The sequence below is a fragment of the Salminus brasiliensis genome, chromosome 14, assembly GCF_030463535.1.
Source record: "Salminus brasiliensis chromosome 14, fSalBra1.hap2, whole genome shotgun sequence".
Lineage (NCBI taxonomy): Eukaryota > Metazoa > Chordata > Actinopteri > Characiformes > Bryconidae > Salminus > Salminus brasiliensis.
The window spans coordinates 16,272,091-16,289,128 of NC_132891.1; the positions used below are offsets into that span (position 1 = coordinate 16,272,091).

The 17,038-nt window shown below is 40.0% G+C and overlaps 1 protein-coding gene across 1 annotated transcript in view; it reads left to right on the forward strand.

Moving 5' to 3' along the window:
• The first annotated feature begins 2,738 nt into the window (after positions 1–2,738).
• Positions 2,739–17,038, forward strand: part of ntsr1 (neurotensin receptor 1 (high affinity)) — a 63,958-nt gene continuing 49,658 nt past the window's right edge. The window contains exon 1 of the mRNA XM_072656326.1: positions 2,739–3,589. Coding sequence (XP_072512427.1) covers positions 2,927–3,589 — 663 coding nt within the window. The 5' untranslated portion in view covers positions 2,739–2,926. The remainder of the gene's footprint in view (positions 3,590–17,038) is intronic.

The window sequence follows — 17,038 nt, forward strand, 5'->3', positions numbered from 1 at the left end:
CCCACCACTTGACAAAGATTGTCCTACATTTTTCAACCACAGCAAACAATGATGACATTATTGTTTAACATACAAGGACAAAGCCTTTGGACGTAACTCTGAATTCGATATCCTAGTCAAAGAAATTTGGGCTATTGAATTGAAACCACGCAATGGCAATGGCTCTGAGGCTGGCTTCACACAAAGAGCACGCAGAGACTGGCCTCATCCTCGTCAATTCGGACTCATTTCATTGGAGCTGAGGCACTATAAGGAGATGAAGCTGGCAGCAGAATGCTCCCAGCTCATTCCCATTCATCCTCCTCATCCCGCCTACTTCCCGAGCCAGCACACCAACCCATACATACACACGGAAATGGAAATGATTATCCTCTCTGCTCAGCTCTCATGACGTAACTTAAAGTTCTGCAGGGATAGAGACTAGGGATGGGCAATATGATGATTGGTTCTTTCATTTATGACATCACCATACACCTTACTGGGTGTATCATCAGTGTCATCAGAACTTAGAGAACGCAACAACGCCATGTGTCCTTAAAAACAGTGATTTAGACCAGTTATACAGTAACATCCAGTGAACAGTAACATCTCAGTAAACTGTGTGGTATATTATGCAATCACTTTATACTACTAAAGGGTGTATATCATAAAGAAAAGAACATAATTCTTACTTTGTATAATATACAATTATTTGTATTACATGAACACTGTGAATATTTTACCTTCCAGACCATACATTGACACTTCACTGCAAAGCAAGGCAATTTGAAAATAATCTAAAAATAATCTATTCAGCCTACAGCAGTTTAGCCCTGCCCATTCGCACTTTAGTTATAAAGAGTACAATAACACAAATGGCCCATTTATTTAGGATAGAGGGGTAAAAGAAAAAAACAGAAAAAGAAAAAAAAGCTCCTTCTAGTGCATATAACCACACAAAAGTGGACCTGAGGAAGATAAAATATGAGCCATTCTGTTTAATTTTACCCTAATTTTACTTACATAAGAAATTGTATTGTTTTTTTGTTGTTGTTGTTTTTTGTTTTTTGGGGGGAGGGGGGGTGACATAAAAAAAATGAACACATTTAAATGCATCCATCTCTTTGGGTTACAGCAGTTTAGCCCCGCTGATTAACATTGAAATTATGAGGATTTTTTCCAGCCGGGACTGAATTTTGAATGAGGCACAATTCAAAGTAGCTAATAAGAACAGAGGTCATTTGCATATATCAGTCTTTAAGGCACAGTAACAACAACAGACTGTTTAATTATATGACATAAAGGGAGTTTGGACAATGGTCATGCAAATATGACTTACAATTACTTGTTGCAGATTTTCTCAACTGCTCAAATTGTTGAAATGATATGATATGAAGTGAAGTGCAATTGCCTGTAAGTTTCTACTATTGGTTTCTACTGTTCTTTTCCTTGCGGATCTACCTGAGCAGGTCTGCTTTGCGCATTCATTGATTGTATGGACACTACAATCAATAGGTGGATTGATGGAAGACCTATTGTCCTTCATGTTCTAAATTAAATGTTGTTGGGTTTTCTCACCAATTCATGGACAGGAAGAAACTCAGCATTTAAGTAATAAACCCGTGTGAGATTGTGGTTTTCCTTTGTGTGACTGTATGACAGTATGTTTGGTGAATGTTGTAAATTTGCCTATATTAGAGTAGATCTGGATAAATGCAGTACCATGCAAAAGTTTGGGCACCAAAGCCAGGTATGAGTATGGTAGAATGAAAAGGGGAAAAAAACATAACAATAACCCAGGTTTCTCTTCATTTAGTTTAAACAGACAGTTGTGAAAGATACAGTTTGTTCCATCTACTGCTGCATAGTCCCCCCCTGAGGTAGTTAATACAGCTTGTAGTGTGTTCATTAAGCAGTAATGTGTAAAATGTTAGCATGGTGTACAATGTGTTTTCACACACGTCACCATGACGTGAAAATTACTGATGAATGTGTGCTGCCGAGAGGAGATGTTAGGTAAGCTGAAGTTGGGTCTCCTTACTTGAAATTTTACTGTTAATGCAAGTGGTATTAAGACATAATGTGTCAAAGTCTGTAACGATAGCATGGCGACTCAACATGACTTGTGTTGTTTTTTTTTTTCACACTTTAGATGTTCCTCCACAGTTTCGAACTGAAGAACCTCCAAAAGTTCCTCAAGGTTCTTCTCTCTTTATCATCTTTCAGTCCCACTTTTTTTGTGTGTGTGTGACTTTATTAGGCATGTTTGAAATTAGTAATCATACCAAAAATACATGTTTCTATTTCTCCATTTTTTATCTTCAAAACTTGAAAGTACACTGTTCATGTAAGACTGCTGGTTCTAAACTCACTATGGACTGGACCTACAGTAGCACAGCAGTCCACTAAATGCTCTGTTTGAGCAGCCGCCACTGGCTCACTGCTGTCTGCTTTCATTTCCAGACTTTGTTGAAGGTCCAGTGTTTCAGTGAAGCGCTGGGTATTAAAATGGTACAGCTGTTCAGGTCGTCAAGGCTACAGGACAATATCTCTCCGCTTATATATATATATATATATATATATATATATATATATATATATATATATACAGAGAGAGAGAGAGAGAGAGAGAGAGAGAGAGAGGGAGAGCGAGAGCGCACCGGTTATTGAATGGCGCTGCGTCATTTCTCAAGGTTTTGGATTCAGCGCGCCTCCTCTTCCTCCTCCTCCGCTCTTCAGCGATATAAAATCGCGCGCGCCAGCTTCCCCTACCCGGAGCGTCCTGTGAGACAGCAGCTCAGTGGTCATCTCCATCATCTGCCCCTTTGCCTTTCTTTGCTCGGCTTTTACTTTTGTCGTCCCATAACCCAACCCAGCCAAATGCGCGTCAGATGCGCCCTGGCTGCAGTTTAGGGACGAAGGTCTAGCCAAACTGTTGAGCAGCAGAATGGACGCGAACGGCACCTTAACGGAGCGGAACTTCTCCAAGTTGCGCGCCTTGACGCAGCAACTTTTAGCCAACCACTCTGCGCCGTTCCACTTCAACGGCACCGGCTCCACCGCCCAGGAGGACCTGGACGTGAACACGGACGTTTACTCCAAGGTGCTGGTGACCGTCATCTACGTGCTGCTCTTCGCGGTGGGCTGCCTGGGCAACTCCATCACGCTGTACACGCTGCTGACCAAAAAGTCCCTGCAGAACCTGCAGAGCACCGTGCACTACCACCTGGCCAGCCTGGCCGTGTCCGACCTGCTGATCCTGGTGCTCAGCATGCCCATCGAGCTGTACAACTTCATCTGGGTGCACCACCCGTGGGCGTTTGGCGACGCCGTGTGCAGGGGCTACTACTTCCTGCGCGACGGCTGCTCGTACGCCACGGCGTTCAACATCGCGAGCCTGAGCGCCGAGCGCTACATGGCCATCTGCCACCCGTTCAAGGCGAAGAGCGCCATGTCGCGCAGCCGCACCAAGAAGCTGATTAGCGGCATGTGGGCGGCCGCCTTCCTGCTGGCCACGCCGATGCTCTTCACCATGGGCCAGCGCACGGTGGACGGCGAGCCCATTTGCACCACCATCGTGTCCACGGGGACCGCCAAGACCGTTTTACAGGTGAGGAGGGGTCTGAGGAATGCGTTACCCGGTGTATCATTATTATTAATCTTTCTTAGGAAATTCTAGGCTTATGATCTGAGATAAATGTGTCTTTTCTGGACCGTTTGAACCGTTGAAAAATGAGCAAAAAAAGTTTTCTTATTGACCTGTTGCATGTCGTCGCTGACACCCAAACAGGAGGAAAGAAGGACAAAATCTTTACGTAGATTTTATTCCCAATCATTTTGGAGCTATTGGTCCATTCATCATGGAATTTTGACACAATGTAAAAGAACAACTGCCAGATTCATGTTATGTCAAAACTGTGATACAACCCAGCCCATATGCTCATGTGAGGCTCACATGGGTGGAACCTGCACTAGGTGGGTTCCAGCTGGACATGGGCTCTGAGTAGGTTTGTATGTGTTATTACTGGGACTCAGATGGGCCTCCGAAATGAACCCTGCCCTTACAGTCCAACCTAATCTCACATGGGTGCCATCTAGTCCCCATGCCCAGTGTTCAATCCCGATGGGGCCCATGTTTAACCTCTTCTGGCTCCATCATTGACCCTGGTTTGGACCCTGGCGGGACCCAAAACTTTCTGGTTCCCAGCTGGGCTAACCATACCGGCCCCACATATGCATGTTGTCTGGTAAGGTTTTTGGTGGACAGCGACTATGTGTTGTAGTTCTGCAGAATAAACAAGTGGACTTATGGCACAGTGTACACACGGCCACTGTGTGTGTATGGCATAGTGTACACACGTTCAAAAGCAGAGAAGAGCAGCACAATAATAATCCATAGTTGGTTCATAATTGTAGAGCAGTGAGAAAATGTGTCATATGTCAACTTCTGAATAAGACTGTAAACATGAATGTGAATTATTGCGTAATACTTTTTAGGTTTTTTTTAATGCATGGATTTATTTATATCATATTTAACTTACTCCCAGAGACCCCACATAGCCATCTTCTGTTATTGCTAATGTGCCTTTTCATCTTTGCATTTATTGGCAATGTAAACAACAGTATTCATAGTTATTTATAGTGTCGTTTTGCATAAAAACATGACTAATAGATCAAATCTACACCATTTTAACACTGTTCTGTGTTAATATCCCATCAGCAGAACAGGGTCTTATGTGGGTTGGACAATAGATACAGTCAGCCCAGATAAGTTTACTTAACTCTGGATGAGTAGTGTTACAGTCAGTATTCTGCTGTGAGTTTAAGACATAGCTAACTTTACATTTATCTGCATTGTGGCTCATTATTTGTAAAAGAGAGAGAGCAAGAACGCAGTTGAGAAGATAGCAGGGTGCTGTTTATTCTCCAGAACGTCTTAACTGTCACTAACCCTCTTACGGTGTTTCATGCTGTGTTTTCTTCATGTATGAATGCAATGCTTAGCAGCCATTGGACCTGACTTAATATGGTCTATATAGTAAATACATAAGCCATTGGGAATGCACACACCCGTGTCTGTGTTTGTGTCCATGTGCTCCCAGCTAGCTTTTTGCATTCCGACAATCCCAAAGCACCCCAAGGCACCTGAGTAAAAAAAAAAAAGTGGGATGGCCCTACTTCTCCACAAATCACTCTGCGTGATGCTAGCCAATCTCCTTCAAGAGCTTTCAGCTGTCCAATAACTTTGCGTTAGCGTCAGTTTCGAAAAAGATGCGAAGGCTGGTTGCCCCAGCACTGGTAGTTGGAGTGGATGGAAATTGGAATTGAAGAGAAAATGGGGAGGTGGGGGTGTTCTAATTAACTAATACTGACCGTCTTGCCCAATGATAATGGTGTAAACCTACATTAGTGTGGGATGTGTCATTGGTCAGAGCCTACAACACCAAAGGCCAGACAGTTAAGAAAAATAATGAATACTGATGTACATCCAAGTCAGGGTAGCCTGGGGAGACACAAGATAGCAAAGTAAAGCAATGGGGAATGACATGTTCAATATGCAAATTGATGGCACCAAGAGCCAATGGGAAAGGTGCGAGTTTTACTTTATAAGGTTGCACTGCCCAAACATAAGTGATGAAGTAAGCTCCATCCGTCTTTCATTAAAATATCACAGCTGAACAGTTTGACTGAATTTTACACACTTGTTGAGAAGCATCAAATGAGAGACACAGAGAGGCAGAGACAGAGTTGGGAAAGGAACTCATTCTGATTGATTTAGCTGCTCATGCTCATCATAGTTTTCTGCAAGGCAGCAAACTAAGTCAGCAAAGTTGGCTTTGCAACAATGCCACAGAAGAACCACTTGTGGTTCCCTAAAGAATCTTTACATGGATGCTGCTTTTGAAAACTCATTTTATATGCGAGATGTGGGTGTGAAGAACTTTTACCTGTTTAAAATCCCTTGAATTACAGTTATTTGCTCCCCACAAACCATACATCAACGCCAAGAACACTTATTTGTAATAAATGTTGAGTGCTGATGTAATATCTACAATCATCAATTATCCTTTCAGCTCTTTCCAGCCTGTGTTTTCTAATTCCACATGACAGCCTTTAGCAAAGGTACACACAATTCTCAGCTTTACACCAGTGGTCCCCAGCCACTGCACTAGAAATTCTTACCGTGCTGTGTAACACACACATTCCAGTTAGGAAGGACATGTTCATTAGGGGACTAGTTGAATCAGACCTGTCTTCAACAGTTATGCCAACCATTTAAGAGCAGTTGAAAGACAGCTTGGTTTTGGATGTGTGTCATAAAATAAGCAACGCTGTTGATTGTGCTTTCTTAAACACTGCACATCAGAATCAACTGTATTTAAAGGCCCCTAACACAATTACTGCAGCTCTTCAGGAGTCTTTACATTATGTAGAAGCGTTTAAATCTTTATGGATCCAAACGTAGTTGTTCCATAGCATGGCTGCATATAGTGCCACTATCACAGTGGATTTCAGTATTATGTTTTCTTTTCTTTTATATTTCGTTCTGTTTATTATATAAATTACTGTATATTATATGTAATATTATATGTATTATCACTATTGGAACAAAATTGTATCTCCAAAATTGCAATTTTACAGGAGAAGGAAAAAACACTTTAAACTCTTAATGGAAGGAAATGTAAACTTTCTTTGTTCCAAATCATTTTGGAGCACTTCTGTTGGTCCATTCATCATGAAATTTTGACTTGAAATTTGAATGTAAAGAACAACTGCCAGATTCAAAATATGACAACAGCAACCCAAATGGACATAGAAGGTTTTGTATATATTTATATATACAGTTGCAATCAAGCGAACTCCTATTGCAAATCTTAAACCAAGCCTTGGTGGACTTTGGGATCATTATGCTGGTGAAAGGTTTCCAGTGCCAGAGAGAAGGCAAATCAGCCCTAGAGCATCACAGAGCCACCACCATGCTTCACTGTAGGCAGGGTGTTCTTTGCATCTAGACATACCGCTGATCCATATGCCCAAATATTTTTATCTTTGTTTTATCACTCCATATACAAAACTGGAACTTTTCAGGCCTATGGATGAGCAGTGTGCCTGTGAGCAAGCTGAGGCTTTGGCAACATTTGACCTTCTAACAGGGCAGTGATCCCAAGCATACCTCAAAGTCCACCAAGGCTTGTTTTCAGAAGAAGTCCTGGAAGATTCTGGAGTGGTCGTCACAGTCGCCTGACTTGAACTCTATAGAAAATCTTCAGCTGCAGCACGCCAACCTAACAAAATGAGCGAGCAGGCCATTGCTAAGATAGCCATGGTCTAAGATTTCTCAGGATCAATGATGTCTGCCTATGCATCATGTTTGCAGTGGGTCGTAACAGCAAAGTGGTGCTCTACTAAAAGCTCTGCTAAAGACGCTTGTCATTAAGGGGTTGAATAAAGTGTCATTTTGTGTTTGATTTGGAGTGGGGAGCTATTTTAATTGTTGTTGTTTGATTGGTTTATTGCAAAAAGCTCAATTCTTCAGAAATGTTCAACCCCCAAACTATGCTTTTTTTTACTGCACACAATTAAAACTGGTAGTTGGTCTTTATTTACATTGTGTTAAACTGTGATGATAAATGGACTAATAGGAATGCTCCAAAATAAAAATCATTAATAAAACACTGACTTGAAGTGTGCAGTTTAGCCTGGCTAGCAAAATGCCTTTGTATATAACGCTGCAGTTAAGCCATGTCTAAGTAAAAGTAAAATCGAGCAGTCCCGGAATTCATGTTGTGTGGTTAGCTGTGGTCTGAGGTAGCCCAGTTTGCTTTTCAGGTTTAACTTTCAGTCTAGCATAGATGCCTGCTTACTTCCTGTGCTTTTGCTTCCTTCATACCACTTTCGACATCCCCCTCCCCAGCCATTGTCATCAGGCAAAGATGTAGTCAGAAGGCCTGGTGTACCTAGCAACCTGGGATCACACAGCGCCCCCAACAGTCCATCATTTCTTGCAGTTGAACGTTTTCCGATATCTAGTGAGTCTGGCGGTAATATGAACACCCACCAGTGTTAACATCTATGAGTCAAGACTGAAACAAAACCTTGAGAGGAATGGAGAAACCTTGATAGGAACCAAGACTCCACATCTGGTCGACACCGGATAGGTGCTGGGCAATATGACCGCAAATCAATTTCACAATTAGTTAAACATTTTACCTCGAATATGATTAATGAATGATTATTTAAGCTGCTTTTTTGTGGTAGTGTTTTTAAGGGGATAGTACATAAACTGGGGGGAAAAGTACTTTTTTAAAATTATTAATCTAAAATAATAACTATTAACCTAAATAAATTACATGGGCAGGTTTACATCGATTAGAGGTTCTGAATGTCAGTTTTGATTGATTTTCAATTAATTGCAGCCGTAATCTGCAGCACCATTTAAAACACCATTTAACCAAAACTGGACTGCGGCCTGTTTTGCTAATGTCTTTGCTCATGTTGGATTTGCATTTGATGATGAACACAGCGGTAGTTGAGGTTCGCTGTATGTGTTAGTTCCATGAACCAAACTCTCGTTATTTAACTCTGCAAAGGAAAATAGAGATTTCCATTCAGTGGCTACTTTAAGCAATTAACTGTGGATACCAATAAGATTCCAATATCTCCTGCATCCCTGTTTTATATTTGTGCAGTATATCAGAATCAAACCCAAGCTGGGGTGCTGGAGGCGAAATGATGAAATCTCAGAATGCTAATCAAAATGTGGTGTCAAACCTAGGCCTCATCTTTGAGGGCTAGAAAATCGATCCACCTTCCTTTCTTCAGTTGAGGACAGTTGTTTTATATTCATATGTGAAAATACAGCTGACCATTTTCTTTTGCTTTTCTCTCCATGCCACGCTGGCTGCTTCTTGTTGCATCTTGTGATTTGTGACTGAATAGTCTACTTTGAAAATATCACAATATTAGACAAACTCTTTTACAGTCTCTTTGGTGGAGCTTGTTGTGCCTGGTCCCTAGATAGTACGTTCTCACAAGTGGAATTAATTCTGCTTGCTCATCAAATCTATCTGCTAATTTGTCTCTCCACGCCGTGTCCATTAACACAAAACTACAGTTTGTGTTAATCAGCGCAAGTTCGCCTCTCTTACTGGGCGTGCTCAGTTGCCCTGATCATTTTGATTCTGTTGTTTGCATTAATAAAACATGCTCAAACTACACTGATATGATGCCCTTCCTTTGTTACTTGCTGTGACAGTGCAAAAATGTTCAGCCTTGGCAGCTCAAGGGCAGCTTTTAAAGGTGTCAGTTTATCTACTGCTAGGCAATATGACACATATTGGACGGGGGGAGTCTCATGACTACACATGGGGGCAGAACATGAACACACTAGGGGAAAGTACCAAAAGAAAAATTTGACATGGGCAAGATTACATTGATTAAATACTCTAAATTCAATTGATTTTTGATTAAGTGCCCAGCACTAATCTGTGGTTAACTTTTTATGTTATTTGCATCTTTAACATTATTTTAAAACAATAAATACAAAGTCGTTAAAGAAGCATTGTGTGAGCATTGGCATGTCTTGCTCTTGGGCTCCCCCAACAGTTGGGAAGTGTAATTTGTGCTTTGAGCTGCCCTTAAACGGCATGCTTGTGGACTGACGTGCTAGAGTAATACTACAGGATCTTTCACAAATCAGATAAATAGAGTTTTTTAAGCATTGCCCTTTGCACCTTGCCAAACTTACATAGAGCGGGCCAGGGTAGCAACAATAGCAGCGTCCTAATGCGCTACCACTAAGGCTTGGGGGTTGCAAGTTCACATCTCAAACTATGCCACTTTGGCATTAGCGGCTGTAGTGCGAGAGAGATCACAACTGGGAACCCGACCTCCGAGTGTGTTGGCTTCCCAGCAAAGCCGCATTGGCAGCAGTTTGAAAAGAGGCGGTGGCTGGCTTTGCAGGCAGTCCTTACCCTCCTAATGTCAGGAGTATTGCTAGTGCTAGGTGGAGTTATGAAGGGGTGGGTAAATTGGCGGTACCAAATTGGGAGAAAAAGGGCAAATAAATCAACAAATTATAAAAAAAAGCAACATAATGCTGCTAAAGTGTGAAGAAATGACCACAGGATCAATCCCCATACACCGTTTTAGTCTAGTCTAGAACTGCAGCTACAAGAGTGCTAAAAAAACTCACCTAGGCCACCTCTGTTTCTGGAGCTTTCTGACTCAAAATTAAAAAGTAAAACAACAACAAAAGTTTCAGTTGAGTTACTTCTGTGAGAATTTTAATGTGTAATATTTAATGCCAAGACAGACAGCTGAAATGAAAGAAGGACGTTACTCTTTGCCATTAATATGCAGTGCACACTAACACATCATTATACAAAAACACATGGCAGGCACACTAAACAGACAGAGAGTCTGGCAGACATATTGGCTGCAGCTGGGCATTAGGCTTGTGCTGATGTTCCACCTGAAGGTCAGAAGGTGGGGGTGGCTAATTGTGAGAGCTTTGGCAGCGGGTACCTCTAAACCCAGAGAGAAAATCCTATCATGGGGCCTAATGTTGCTGGTCTGCTACCTCGTTCATGAACACAACATACCATTACGCGGCCCTGGGGTTAGCTGATGTGCTTCTGCTATTACTGGATAGAAGGTATAAGGGGTATTAAACAACTGCAAGACAAATATTTAGCAGAAAATGAGAGTAGTTGATGGACTGTAATGGTGATGAGGACAAAGATGAAGAGGATGTGGAAAAGATCAGAGGAGGAAAAGGAATAAGGGAATGTTTTTCTTAATACATTAAAATGCAATCCAATCCAATCGAACTATTCAGATGTTAGGATCATTTTCACATGCTTATTTGATCTCTGAGCTCTTCTTTAGTGATGTGTGGCTTTTAGCTTTTATCAGTCTTCAGGTCTGCTAAAAGTGCCCAGACTTGCTATTATTTTTTCTGAGGGATGTACTTCTTGTTCTTTTGTTTTTCTGCTTTAATCCAGAGATCTTTGAATGTATTTATGGCCTGGTTTGATTTACAGTGACAAGTGTAGAGATGTTTTGGCATATCTCACAAAGTAGACGCAGACTCCAGCTTCATAGATATTCACAAATATAGCATTGGTATAGCACTGGTTGCCAGAGAAGCAAAAGTGTATATTTGTAATATGTAGGTTTACATACACTCATCACTCTTACGATGCTGCAAATGGTTCTTTGAGCGATGCCAATAATTCTCTTTATATAAAGGTTCTTTATCAAGTTGAAGGTCTCTATGACAAAAATGGTTCTTTATGGAACCAAAAGTGGCTCTTCTATGGCATTACTTAAAGAACCTTTTGTAGAACCTTTATTTTGTAGAGTGATTATGGATAGGGATTTTAAGGAAATATTTGATTTTCATTTGTTTCTTTGAACTGAACATGTACGTGTAATACCATAAAAAATAAATAAGGTAATGTAAATAATGTATTAACTTCCTCTTAGTGATCATGATTGACCATAGCTGGCAGCCTTTCTGTGCCCACATAAAATAGCTTGAAAGCACTCTGTGGAATAAACAACAGTTTGAGGAGCTTAGAGCAGATCTGAGAAGAATAATGGCAGATTTACACAAGGCATGAATGTCTCTTAGAGTCATTTGTAAACAATTGCAGACTATGAAATCATCAGTTCAAAGAATTACACATAAATTTAAGTTATTGAGAGTATTATCCACTGGAAGAAGACCCCAGCTGTCCTCAAGAAATTAATTCAGATGGTCAGGAGCAACCCAAGAACCAACAAGGCACAGGCCTGTCTAAAAGCTGCTGGAACAGTGTGGCTGTATATAGTCAAGCTCTTGTAGCTAAGTATTACTTCGCCATGGACTGAGGGTGCAGTCAAAAAAAGAAGCTTGACTAAAGTTTGCAGACAACAAAAATAAACTCAGGGCACAGTGATCAGACATATGTTTTGTTGGGAAGTAAAGTAAAGATGAGGTATTCAGCCCTTAGAATGCTGTGCTAGCTGTTAAACATGGTGGTAGTAGCATCATTCTCTGGAACTCTTGAACTCTTGAACTCTTGAACTCGTACATTGCACAAAGTGGATGAAAAAAAGTAAGAAGGAGGACTACTTCCTGAGGATTTTTTTGGCATAACCTCGTACCATCAGTCAAATGGTTGAAAATTGGTCACAGTTCAGAGTTCCAGTGACCATAGACATGCATCAAAAAAGGATGTGGAATGAATGGAACAGGATAGCGTTAAGCTTTTGTAATAGACTTCTGTGAAGTAATAACCTGTGCCAGGAAACCAACAAATTTAACTGAACCAAGAAGAGTGGTCAAAATATTAAACCAGAATTCTGCCAGGAGCTTATTGATGGCTACAAAAAGCATCTGGTCAAGGTGCAACTTGCTAAGAGACATTTGACTAAACATTACGTGTGTCTATGCATATGTTTTTGCATACAATACAGGATTTTGACCTTGTATTGGTTCAAAATCTTTCTGCTCCAAATACTTGTTTTTGTATTATTATTATTATAAAATGTATGTTGTACACTCATTCCACCTCAGAAACAGTTCCCCAAGAACAGGTAAAAAAAAACATAATATTGCCATAACATTGCCTCATATCTTGCCATGACAAGCAATGATGCAATGGTGAAATAGAACGCCATGATTGTAAGTCGACATTGGGTTGACATTGCACTATTTCTTCAACCTGGCCTTAGTTTGTTTTTTCTTGGACTTTTTGTGAAATAAAACTGTGCAGTAAAATTGCAACATGTAAAGTAATACATGTATGTAAAGCAATAACAACAAAAACAGTGTTGCTTGTTGCTTTAAGGATTGTTGTGCCAGACATCCTGCTCCTTTTTTTTCCAGAACCAGATCTTAATTACATTTTGTCACAGTGACTTACTAAATCTGCTTCACACACATATAAGCTCTAATCACTTATCATATATGTGCTTTTATTAAGACTACTAAGCCCTAAGTCAAAATTGTTGAGTTCAATAAAGTGGGATCTGATTGATTATGACTGCCAACGGCCCACATTGTCATCCCCTTGATAAGCCCTGGTTGGTGAGTATTGATCACTAGCTAGCTAGCAATTATTCATCAAATCTTAAAAGTGCCTGATGACTTTTAATTTGACCCTGGCTCCAAACACATGAATCTTCTTCATACTGCAGTGTTCATACATGCCCTATTTGGCAACAATTCTTTAGAAGAAATTGACCAACATATATCAAGAAAAGAGTCTAATTTCACACTAGAGGTTCTGTATATTGTCACTGTCCAATAAAAAACATGTATCTCCAAAATGGTGACAGGAGAAGGTAAAAATGGTCTTAACGTTTAATGGAACTTAATGTAAAATTTACTAAAGTAATTTAGACTAGTTGTATTGGTCTATTCATCCAGAGGCTTTTACATAGTGTACAAAGCAGCTACAGAATTCAAACCATGGAGAAAATTGGTCAGCAGTAATTTTCAGGCCACATTGGATAGATATCCTGAAGATACTGAACAACACACAACAGATGTCACAGTTAATCTTAATTCTTGCAGCCATATCATAAACAAGCGACACATCTGCAATTCAAAACGTGCTCAAGACCGCTCAAAATAGTTCTCCAGTAGTTCCTAGCTGTTTAGACTCAGATACCTAACTTTTGCATTTCTTGAATATTTCATAAAGATTCAAGCATACTGTTCTCTCAGAAAAAAACATGGAAACATAATGTTAGCAGTGCTGAAGAGCTCAAGTAACTACAGTGGTGTTGGTGCACCGTGTTGTGAAGTTTTCACAGAGCGTGGATCATGCCGTTTATATCTTTTCTCAACAAAAGACGCCACAATGCCAGAAAAGGGTTCACTTTTGGGTTGGCATTTTCAGAACACTTTTGTTTTATATACAAACTCCACATACTGTATGGATTTTCGCTGACAGCAGGAAAGAAGCCCCCACAGTGACAAGCTAAACAACTCCAACAAGATCCTACCTGCAGCCTTTTTTTTATACTGTGCAGAGCAAAAAGTGAGCGTGACAAATGCAGTAGGAGGAGAAACGAAGAGGTGTCTTGCTAGTGTGGGAGCAAAATCCCAACCTAGACAGAAGTTTTGGTGCAGAGGGGACAGAAAGCAAAGTAGAAGAGAGAACGAGGGCAGTCAGACTGTTCTGGCGTAGTCAGCAGAGTTTAAGTCGATGGGCAATTACCTTATAAAAAGTGATGTAGTGTAAGAGCTCCAACATTTTTTTTTACTTTTGACTGCAAAGGGGATTGTATGAAAATGTAACTAGAGTGAGAATGTGTTTTAGATTAAGATCCTGTACTTGGATAAACCTTTAAAAAAACAGCACCTAGAACCAGATCAAAGAAGGCTGGAGTTCAGGTAGCTTCTGCTTTGAGCTAGATGGCCAGATTCCAAATAAGTGAAGATAGGACTGAGATATATGACTGATGGGAACTAATAAGACGTTAGTATGGAAGGAGGTTTGGCTTCAGGCAGTTATGTCATTACTCTACAAACTGGTAGGCATTGTATTTTGCTGCTTGTGAATCACAGTGTTTCCCAAATTCTCAACAACCTCACTCCCTCCGACAGACTTCCTGCCACGTGCCTCCTCATACAAATTGCAAATAATGTGCTAACAAGTATGAAGCAATCTATAGCTATGTGGTTCTGTGCACGCCCATCATGTACAATTATGTCTTTTAAATTTAGGAAAGTTCGGAAAAAGAAGCAGGGCATTTGGGATTTATAGTAAAAAGCAGGTTATCATAATCTAGTGCTCAATTGAGATGATATGTACGGAAGCCCTACAGGTGACGTGGATTCGCATATTTCATTAACTCCTTTTGTTCCATGATAACCATTAGCACTACTAATGGATATAGCCCCTCAGATAACCAGGCTCCTGAAACAGGCTCTAAAAGCAAGTATCTCAGCAGCTAAATGCCCCACAGAGACACTTTTTCCCCCTGAGGGTAAAACTTGTTCGGTTTGATTGTCAGTGTGAAGCTGGGAGGACTGTGTTTAGTGTGCAGATGCACTGTATAGGGGTGTGTAACTTCAGAGCTGAAAGCAGACTGTACACTCGCACAACACAGCACAGCATTCTCAAGAGCCATTGAAATACTTTATGTACATTTAATTAATTAAAGAGCTTTTCTAAACACAACAGTGACAAAGAGAAAGTTTTTAAAAATCTATTTCAAAAATCTTTTATGAGATTAATTAAACCGTTATCTTGTTCGTTATTTTGGTACAATTAGTGAAATAACTTGAGATCTTGATAAAACAATGAGTGAATAAAATATGTAAATCAATGGATATATAATTAATAATGAATTGCCCACTTAAAGCAGCAGTATGCAAGGTATTTCTTGTTTTTGGGCTCCCCCTACAGTGTGGGAGTGTACTATACTAACATGCATTTCTGAACTAAGAGATGCAGAAACATGTTATGAAAGAAGCATGTTAGAGAGTAATATTACAGAACGTTACACAAATTACTTTACATTTTCGTCAGCGCCTGGCAATTTTCTTTCATTTCTGTGTTTTGTGTGTTCAACTAACTCTTTTCAGTATGTGCAAACCAAACATCTTCAATGACAGAGAAACACTACTAGACATCGGTAAGCGCTGTACATACCTAGCATACAGCCTAGCGTTTGCAGATCCACATCAGCAACAAGCATTCAAAACCATTTGGGAAGAGTGACCACATTTTGCTACTGATGGAGCCCACGTACCAGCTGAAACGTGTTAAAGCAACGTTGAGGGCAGTGCATGTGGCCTGAAGGGGGCGAGTCAGTGTTATGAGACTGCTCTGAGTGTGCTAGCAGGGATGTGATTAAAAACGGCAGCCGCCAGTGATTCTCTTGTTAATGGAAATTAATAATGAAAATGCAATATTTGTCACCGGGTTCATCAAGACGTGTGTGTGGGTCATTCTCTTTGTTGATCTCAGCTCTGCCTTAAACACCATCATCCTGTCCAGACTGGTCTCCAAACTTAACACTCTTGGAATAAGTCACACACTTGGAATGGGTCACCACATCTCCCCCGCCCTCACACTCAGCACCCTTGCTCCCAACTACATGGAGGAGTGTGCTGTTAATAGCCTCCATCACTGTGAATGACGTTGAGGGTGAGGTATTTTCTTTCAGTGGCTTGTCACTCTAGAGCCCGCAAAGGTCACAGCTTCCTGTTATTCAAAAAATGTGGCACTTGCCTAGAACACATGGCAGCAGGAATCATAGATGCGAGTTAAATAACCTTGACCCATCATTGTGAAACTGGTGAGCTTTTATTAAATAGCTGTTCTCCTGTGCTCAGTCAAAGATCAGCTTTATGTCTGCCATCCTGCCTGTTAATAGGTAGTAAAAAACTGTGTGCCAAAGTAATTATTGGAGATTTATTGCTTTTGGAACATATGGACCAAAAAGAGCAGGGCTGGCAAAGTGCCAACATTTCAGCAAGGCATTTCTCAAAAGATTACGGTAAAAAATTAAAATCCATTAAAAACAGAACAATATCCAGTGCTTTTTCAGATGTTCTGCAAATGTACAGAATTACCCTCAAGTTACAAACAGTTTGTATACATATAAAATATACTTTATATGTATTAATGTATTTTTCAAAATGTACTGCAAAATTCTGTTAAGAAGCCATTAAACAGTGTATATTGTACAAAAAAACCCAACAATCATACAAAAAAAAAAAAAAAAAATATATATATATATATATATATATATATATGTATATATATATATATATATATATATATGTATATATATATATATATATATGTATATATATATATATATATATACATTAGGGCTAGGCAGTACATCAAAAAATCAATATTTTCAAAACTAGTTTATATAGTTTTAAGATTAGTATAAGTATAAGTATAAGATTTTAAAAAATAACCATATATTAAAAATAAACGGTTTGGTTGCAATTGCAATTAAAGACAGCAGCATGACGACTTTGTTTCACCATCTCAAACAACATAGTCCAGTGTACAGTTTTCATAGTCAGCAAAATACC